The sequence below is a fragment of the Saccostrea echinata genome, unplaced genomic scaffold (assembly GCF_033153115.1).
Source record: "Saccostrea echinata isolate AGI-Se365-2 ecotype Australia unplaced genomic scaffold, CSIRO_AGI_Sech_v1 ptg000029l, whole genome shotgun sequence".
NCBI classification, from domain to species: domain Eukaryota; kingdom Metazoa; phylum Mollusca; class Bivalvia; order Ostreida; family Ostreidae; genus Saccostrea; species Saccostrea echinata.
The window spans coordinates 44,229,797-44,239,601 of NW_026889778.1; the positions used below are offsets into that span (position 1 = coordinate 44,229,797).

General features: G+C 31.9%; 1 protein-coding gene across 1 annotated transcript; it reads left to right on the forward strand.

The window, feature by feature from the left end:
- Nucleotides 1–381: 381 nt before the first annotated feature.
- LOC133195363 (uncharacterized) lies at nucleotides 382–4,046 on the forward strand (the record flags this gene model as incomplete). Its single annotated transcript, XM_061331206.1, has 8 exons — nucleotides 382–491; nucleotides 667–764; nucleotides 888–1,124; nucleotides 1,235–1,291; nucleotides 1,380–1,532; nucleotides 1,810–1,951; nucleotides 2,242–2,362; nucleotides 3,405–4,046. Coding segments are annotated over 8 exons (1,560 nt in total), but the record flags the coding sequence as incomplete, so codon positions are not given.
- Nucleotides 4,047–9,805: the final 5,759 nt, after the last annotated feature.

Here is a 9,805-nt window from a genome sequence, read left to right on the forward strand (position 1 = left end):
AGTTCGGTCAATCAGGCAATCTGTTTAAGTATGACATTGGACGTTTAACATTATTAATATCATAGAAGGGAATCTTTCAATACGTCATTATTGTCTTAAAACCATGTCAGAATCCTACTTTACGGAAACATTCTAATATTCAGCATTATTCTTGAGAGCTGTTGAAAACGCATCTAGAATCTTTAACTATTTAATAATGTCACTAGGTATCTAATCTCCTTTATAAAAAAAACTTACTTATAAATAATTTAAGCAAAGTCAACCACTTGAATCTATTTATAATTTTTTGTCAGTTGTTAAGGAAACTTCCATGAATTTTTCATTTTGAAATTGAAATGAATATTGGTAATTTTTTTAAAAAAATCTTCGAATTTTGAAATTTCTGGGACACTGGTGGAAATATCATCTTATCTATTTTCTACAGATATTCTGTCGGCGATTATATTTGTAATCTTCATCGTTTGTAACGCTGACTCTCAAAACGAAACAAGGTAATGAATGTTTCAACTATCTATAATCTCCTTTTTTTTTAATCCTGCAATGGTTGTAAAGTATTCTCCTATATAAAATAAGTTTTTGTCTTTTTCTATTCTTATATTGACGAAATACCTTTTGTTGTGTATTCATGTACCATATTAATAATAAGTTTGATTTGTTGAATTGCAGTTGCTTTTCCTTCTTTTATACTGATGAAAAAAGTCCAGCAAATTTGGAGAAGACCTGTTTTGAAATGACAAGTAGCAGTGTAAACAAATGGTACCAAGGTATTGTTGCTTAGACATTTAATTGCTGGATTGGGGGAAATGTGGGAAAGGGAGAAAAGTTTTGAATTTCAATCGACAAACACAATGAATATTTCTGCATCTACTATTGAATTCTTTTACCAGGTGTATCTATGTATATAATGCGTATTAACAATGAAAAGCCTTCTTCGTGTTCTTTTGGGGACATCAAACTGGAAACCATACAAAAATACATTATAGAAGAAGGAACCCGTCAACGAAGATTGTGTAGGACAAAGATGATTTTCTCCGTCAATACGACCACATGTGAAGACGAGATTAAATATCTTGATTTCTATTGTATTGGAAACGTTCAAAGATCAAAGAGCCTATTTTTCCAAGGTAAGACATAATTGGAATCCAAGGAGAAATTCTTAATATTTTTTTTACAAATAAATATACCCAGACATTTACGTTAGAGAATGAAATGTACTGATTACCTTTATTTTCAGATTGTGCTTCTGCAAACTGTCCTAGAGAAATGGATGAGAGTAGAGAACACCGAAGTGGTAAAAAAAATACTCACAGTTGAAATTTTATATCAATTTATTAATTTAAAATTGTAAGGATCTTTAACATGTTTTCATCAAAATACAGAGGCTCTGGTACTGTCTCAATTCCCTGAACCGACGGTTTCTCAGTCTGGATTATTTGCTTATGATATACCAGCGTCACATTGTGACATGAAGCAGTGTAGACTAGAGAACTGTTCTACTGAACAACTGAAAAAATTTAAGGAGAGTACTGTAGGTAAGTAAGCTTAATGCGATTTTCAAGCCCAGTCGGATGTTATCTTGCACGTTTATTTCCCCCATAGTGTAGTTGTGGCTGTATCAGTGAATGTTTTTGGATTATATGAAAATGTTTAGCTATTTATGGTAATTGATGTTCTTTTGTCACGTTTTATTTAATACTTGATGCTTATTCCTCCATAATACGTGATCCCGCTTCTAGTGTTTTTAGAGCCCCGTGTTTGTTCTGTTCCTATTTTGTATTGTTCTTAAAATAGAATTGCAAAATTACACAGAAAGCAAGGCGAACCCAACTAAAGACCAGAACAAGGAGTGTTTGCTTTTTACAATTGGAAGTGGAGGTGGTGGTCTTCTAGTCGGAATTTTATCAACATCTGTCACGTGTTTTCTTCTTAATAAATATAAGAAAAATTACAGGTTTGTATATTTTAATTACTTGCTTAAATCGATAATATTTATTGTATGTATGAAGAACTCTATCGATAGCTGCATGAGGTACCTACTTTCGGAGATCTAATTTGTACAAATGTTCTCTCTCTCTCTCTCTTTCTCTCTCTCTCTCTCTCTCTCTCTCTCTCTCTCTCTCTCTCTCTCTCTCTCTCTCCAAATAAAGCCATTATACATGTATTTGCGAATGCTAGAACAATGAATACTATCAAAGTTTATATTGTTATATTTTTGTGCATGATAAATTTCCTGTTTTGTAGAAATGTTGGGGAAGTGTCATTTTCCAAACAGAACGTTCATCTGTTGTCTGAGACAGAACGGAAACTGTCCATTCATTCAAAAGAGGGAGAAACTGTGTATCATGATATTTCCGACATCCCGGTTTGTCTTTATTATCATTCATTTGCAAGGCAATCTTTCTGCGACATTTATTTACTGATGAAAAGAAAATATACATGCAGTTGAAATTTCGAAACTTACTGATTTTTACTTTAGATGGTTGGTATATAGTATTTTTTTATGTTGCGAAACCGATCATGGAAGACTAGTGGTAGGGCGCCCGCTTCGTGATCGGGAGGCCCAGGTTCGATTCTCGTTCACGGCGCCGCGTCAAACCTAAGACGTAAACATGGGTAATGACTGTTCCTTCGCCAAGCGCCCGGCACTAGAAGTGAAAGTCAAAAAAGTCAAAAACCGAGGTCCCGTATCACGCTAGCCTTTGGCACGATAAAGAACCCTCACTGCTCAATGGCAATGAGTGCCGAGTATAAGTCTAGATTTGAAGCCCTTCACCGGTATATGGTGACGTCTCTATATGAGTGAAAAATTCTCGAATGGGACGTTAAACAACATACAATCAATCTATCTATTTTGCGGCATCAAATCCCTGTTATTTGTAATAATTATTCCTAAATAAAATCATTAATTAGAAGTTAAAACATATTGTCTATGAGTAAGCATTCTGTACGTGGCAGTTTTCGATTTATTTTAATATTTTCGATTTAAATTTGAGAATCTCATTGTTGAAATTTTTATAAAAGTGTCAGAGGACAAAAACCGGAGTTGAAAGGTACATAAATTCAAAACGTAAAGCATCTTCCAAATCTTCTCAAGTTGGAGTTTAAAAATACCTTAGATACGAAGCAATAATACCAATCATTTGTTATAGTATATGAAGATATTCTAGATTTGTTAATATGTCAAACTCACTGCAAGTACAAATAAACCAGTGTGTCTTGATAATCTTGCACTAATCTGAAAACAATTACATGGTAAGTTGCAATAAGAAATTCAATTTAAAAAACATGTTTTTGCACTCATTATCTGTATGAAGTTGGATTGTGTTAGAAGATTTAACCTGTAAACAATTTATCTATCAGTTTGCCTCTTGCTAATTTAAAATTTAACTCATATCATTTTGCAGGGTCCATCAAAGGAAAGAGTTATACAATACGGTGTATCTAACCTTCTGATTGATGATTCCCCAGAACAGCGGTATAGCGAGAGTCCAAAAAGCAGTACTAGTGCTTACGAAAATGGAAGTTCATCATCAGAGTTGTCAGCAAAGAGTGAACCTACCAAGGCGAAAGAAAAGCAAATGTTTGACAAACCTCAGTTTTATCATACATTGGCAAGAGATTATAAGGTCAGTTCTGGAAATGTGATCAAACCATCCTGTAAACAAGTAGATTTTACAGATACTGACAATAACCATAAGACAGAAACAAAGTCTACTAAGGAAACTAAACAATATTCGGTGTATGAGAGCCCAGTTGGTCAACATCATGTCTCAATTTCTCAGGAAGTAGAACAATTTTCTACCGATTTGTCGGATGATACTGTTGAAGATTTGTTAGAAACAGAAGTCAAAGTCTCGGAGAACTTACCCGGTGTTTATCACGCCTTAGAGGAGGAAAAAGGTCGCTATGTAGAGGAAATGTCGATAGAAATTGAAAGCAAGGCTGATCAAGATAAAAGAAGTTCAAACGGTACTAGTTCTCAGAAGGAATATTACGTGATAATGGCAAAATCACCAGAGAAAGAAAGCTCCTCTTCTGAGTCTTGATGTGAAAATTAATGCATTTTAATTTCATAACAATTGTTAATACAGTACATAATTGTACATTCTACGAGCAAAGTTGACAAAATTTCGCATTTTTCAAGCTTGGTTGTGTAAAACTAAATCTACCATTTCGTATTTATAAATTATCTTGATGAAATATTTTCAATATTATGTACCAGAAGTATTTAAAGGGAAAAAAATGAAGGTTACATTTATTTACATATCATTGTCAATAGAGTTTTTGGCATTTAGTTGCTTATCCAATCGGGACCAAGAAAGGAGTGTAGACTCTTGGTAAAGATTCGATTATTTTGATAGTAAGGCAATCTTTAGTAGAATGTTTGATTGTCGACTCATGAAAAAAAAATGGATAGGTACGGGGAGATTTTATTTTAATCAAAAGCACTTGCGAATATAAAGTTACATGTAAAATAGTTATTAATTGGATGAAAAAACTTTGGAATGGAAAAACAGATTCATTCCTGGAGAGTCGGGTCATTTTAGTTAGTCGAGTGGGAGAGGACAAAGGAACATTTTTTTTTAAAAAAGGTGACCTTATCATAGAATTATTTTTTCATATATTTCATTTTGTTTTAAGTTTTAAAAAGTCTGAATAACTTTTGAAAGAAATGATGTTAACTTGAATTCTCTGTTTTATGCTGGTTTACTTGTTGTCAAAAATTGATGATTGAAATGTCAAAATTAAATGTTAGACAAATTTGAGAATAATTGCTCTTTCTGGTTAAATTTTCTGGCTGTTCTTTTTAAAATTCATTTATATATATTTATATGAATATCATACATTGAAATGCATGCAGGGTTCAGTAATTTTTTGCTATAATAATAATTTCACACATTTTATATCTGACATCATTTACTAAAAATCTTTTACACTACCATCATTTCATACATACCTTTAAGTCAAGAAAAATGATATCATTATTAATTCCAAAACATCTGAAAAAATCTTATACATAAGAAATAAGCAATAACAAAAGAAAACATAAATCAAAAGATCTTACAGACTTTCATTTTTCATATGTAAATAATATCTCTATATTTCACATTTGTATATATGACCCTTGTTGCAGTGGTAATTTGTGTAAAAGTAGAGTCGATCAAACCCCACTGCTATGTGTATTAAGGGCCAGGTCACCCTCCATTATGGGTACTTCATTTACATTAGTGAAATAATAAAAAAGATATTTTAAAAAGAAAAAAAACTACGATACGTATTGTCAGAAAATCGGTTCCTCCTTATACTTAAGTGTATGCTTTTATCAGCTTTATGCTAGATTGTTTCTGCATTTGGAAAGTAAAAAGTAAAAGTTATAATTTCTTAAATAACATAGCATAGTGTAATCAATGTATGTTTTGATCGAAAATATTACTTAATAATTATGCAAATTGAAAACTAAAAATAAAATTAAGAAAAAAATATTTTTGATAAATATTTAAGTTAAGGCAATTAACATTATATTCATGTATCGCAAACTGAAAAAAAATTAAGCATACCTTTTATATTGGATTTTATTATTTCATCAGTTTCGAACTAGTGAAGAAAAATGAAATCTTTTGAACGGTGTCAATACTTTATATTGATTATATCTCTGAAGATTACTGCATAATCATCGGTTGTTAGACTTTATAACAAATAATTAAATTTGTTCTTGCTTGTAACAGTTTAGTCTGTTAGAAGAAAAGAATTGGTGTGCCTAAGTACATTGGAGCGATATGCATGTCCCAGGAATTTACCGTCTATGGTACATGTAATAGTATCATAAGACACAGCATTGCTTACCAAGAAAAATTGTACAATCCAATAAGTAATGGCTTTAATTACTACATGTTTACATTTCATGAGAAACATGCAAATTCAAATGCAAAAATTGAGTCAATGAATTGTTACTTAGATATAACAAACAGACCGATATTTTCGTTAAATGAATACCTCTACCATTTAAAAATCCGCTGAAAATATTCATTAGGGAAATTATCTTTCATAGTGGATGGTGCTAGATACGAGGGTGACTACTGAAGAGGACAGTCAAAATCAAATTTAAAATTAGATTTAGTATCATAGATATTAATTTTACTGCTCAATTTTTTTCCAAAAATCTTTCTACATGTATAATGTCTGCTGTTAGTAGAGTTTATTTAGATGTCATTTGCAAAAACTGTAAAGACTGTCACTTACTTGATATAACTGATGTTTGATGCGACTTCTGACGATTTTGGTCGGCTGAATAATTATCATTTTTTTGTTCTTTATGGGCCTATCATATTAATATGCAAGGTCACCCAATATACCTATATATAATTATATTCTAAATATTCTAAATTTCTTCTTGTTTTGTTGAATACTAAGAAAGTTACATCCATCTAAAATTTAAGCCAATCAAATTGCAGAAGACGTGCATGCGCATAATATATATCATAATGTAGAACCTCATTTTGTATGACCATGTTTTAAATTTTAAAATATTTCGTCAAAAAAAGAAGTTTATTGAGATTTTTTGTGTCAGTCATTCAGAGCGAAGCAAATGTGCATGCACGTGCTTTCTTGCAAATTCAACCGCCTCATATTGTCTACACCACTAATATGTGTTTATATAATAAGATTCAAAGCATATTCTCAAAAAATAGGAAGATTAAAGTTGTTTCAATTGTATCAATCATTTCACCCCTCGCACGCGCACGCACGTGCATGCAAGTGCCTTTGTTCAGCACATTTACACAACATGCCTGTTAACCCTAAAAATGCAGTCGATGAAGTAGTTTCCGAGAACACTCGCGGACAAAAAAAGTACCGGAGAAGAAATCTTGAAACAATGTGTTTCCAAACTTTGTTTGGGAAACATGATTAAGAATTAAGCCACTGACCTTACAAATTAAGTTGTTTTGGGGCGAAACGCTTTGGAATTTTATAAAAAGTTTTAACATTCATTTCTCCCACATTTTGACAATAGATTTGCAGTTTCATACAATGTATAAATAAAATTATTAAATAAAAATATTGAGCAGCAAAAGGAAGGTTGCAAATGTAATGCTATGTCATATTTAGCATAGTTAAGCGTTTAATTGAAAAACGCCCTTTTGATTTCCTATTTGAATTCAAATATTAGACACCGTGTTTATGTTCATGATGTGTTAGCTTCTTCGACGTCTATTTATGAATTTTCCAACTCATAATGACCTGGAATTGAAATAGTTGTAAATGATTCCATTCCATATTCTAAAATACAAATGTTGATGGTGCAATTAAACTAGTAGTTATATAGTAAAGAAACAGTCTTAGCTTTAATAAAAAAAAATACCATAGTTAGCTATTGTTTTCTATTGCATCGAAGTTTTTTTTTTACTATGGATTTCAGATTGTTATATTTTATTGTTCTTAAATTAATACGTGCACATATTTTGTATATAATGGAAATATTATTTCTATATTCACATATTATTTTCAAATTTTAAAGCACTGTCATCGAATTTAAGAGATTTTAAGAGAATTTAAGAGAAGTTTTTAAATCTCAAAAAAGTTCAAGAGTAAAGTTTCATAGTAAATCAAAGCACCAAAGTTTTTTCTATAGTTACCTATAGTAAACAATAGTTAACTTTATTATACCTCTGTGAATTTTTTCTATATAAAAATATGACGAATAAACATGCTATTTTTTCCAAACAGCTCCTACCGTGGAATAGTTTTTGTGCTATTTGCCCATGGTGAAATAGTCAATAAACTATTCACCGGCAGCATTCTGTTTCCCTCGCTTTTCATCTCGGAACTCTTCTGGTTTTACCCAGATTGTGACGTAACACAAGTAAAAACTGCTTCGGTATAATAAAACACCTATTTACTGACTATTCGGACAATAGCAAGTTTATCGTCCCCCCTCGACAGCAACTACTTCCCTCGGCTGCGCCTCGGGAAATAGTTGCTGTCTTGGGGAACGATAAAATTGCTATTGTCCTCATAGCCAGTAAATAGGTGAATAATAGTAAATTGTTTTTAGGGAGAGCTCTTAATATGAATTTTAAAGGAGAAACTCTTTTCATTTTCAATTTCAATTCAAATGTTAGAAACTTTGTCCATTTTATTACTATGTTCACTTAGTTCTTTCTTTTTGGCTCACTTGAGCCTTTCTGATCGAAGGGTGTCTGGCAACCATTTGTCGAGTGTCGTTTGTCGTCTTTCGTGTGTCGTCTGTAAACTTTTTCACATTTTCGATATCTTGTAAAGAACTACGCTGGGCGAATTTCAAGCAACCTTGCCACAAATCAGCCTTGGATTGTGGGAATTTAGATTGGTTCATATGAAGGGACACCTTTTTTTCTAGGGGAGATAATTAAGAATTAGTGAAAATTTAATGTCATCTTTTACAACTTTTCTTCTCAATAACCACTACGTCAGAAAGGATGAAACTTGTGTGAAAACTATATTACATAGGGTAAATTTATATAAAAATATATAACTAGATAGTGGGCGTAACAATGAAATGAAACCTTCTACACATGTATGTACTTTAAAAAATGTACTTTTTTTCTTCATGAATAATTTCCATTAACATTCATGTGAAATTATGAATCTTTTGAAGATACTGATAATCACAACAAATTCAATGTAAATAATTCTTATTCTTTAATTACATTTATATATGTATATTTGTGTAGGCAATAGAAACATTGCCTACACTTATCATTGCTGATAATATAAAAATCAATTATCCTAATTTTTATTTCAGTAGTGGGTGTTGTTTAATATTGGTTTTGTGAAACGACGACCATTATTAAAATAATTATTTTATTTGTGAGCGTTATTTCAATAGCGATTGTTATCTGGTTTTGGTTTTGAAATGCATTCTCAACCACTTTTGAAATTATTATTTCAATAGTTGGCGTTATTTCAACAATTGTCGAAACACCCGGGGCTATGGCGCGGGCGAAATCGGCGATTAAAGTTTTACATAGGAATTTATTGGATAAAACTTTTAAAAAAAAAATTCTTCTCAAGCCATGATTATTCATATTGATGTGGAAGCATCCTCAGATAGTGTGGATTCAGAGTTGTTCAGATCATGACCCCTTGGGCACTGTTAAGGCTACATAAAGGTGGTGTAATTTCTATCCTCAGAGGCCCGTGAGTCGTTACCTTAATTTGATCGTGCCTTTTTTGTCAATAACTTAAAAATACCGTGTCATTTAGTAATTTATACCTTAGCTATAAATATTTTTCTTCTTTCAATTGAACTGATCATTTAGAAAAAAAATCATGCATTTAGTTACTGTTTACATCTCGTTCAAAGTACCGATCTCTTACCCGGCGCCATTTTTGAAAAGGCCAAAAACTTTCAATAATCTAAATGACTTTTGTTGACATAATGTAAACAAAGCGCACGGTGGCAACAGATATAGAATGTTTTATGTGTGCAACCTGAAATCATGCTTAGCTTTTAAATGCCATGACGACAAGGACGTCAGCTGTAGGAGACTGTAGCGTTACTGTCTGATATTTCGAGAGGGATGATTCAGATAACATAAAGATTGATTTCAAGTATATAGAGAAGTGCTTTATTGACCAAAAGGGTAATTTTATACTAGTGTGCTATTTCATTTAGGGGACACCCATCTAATATATGTAAGTCTACCACTCCTTTAATATCTCCTATGAAAAAGTTCAAAGACCGACATTTCCATAGTACAACTGAGCAAAAAATAGAACAAACCGGCCTTTAATGCTACCTTCACAGTAGTTCCGCATGGTGACA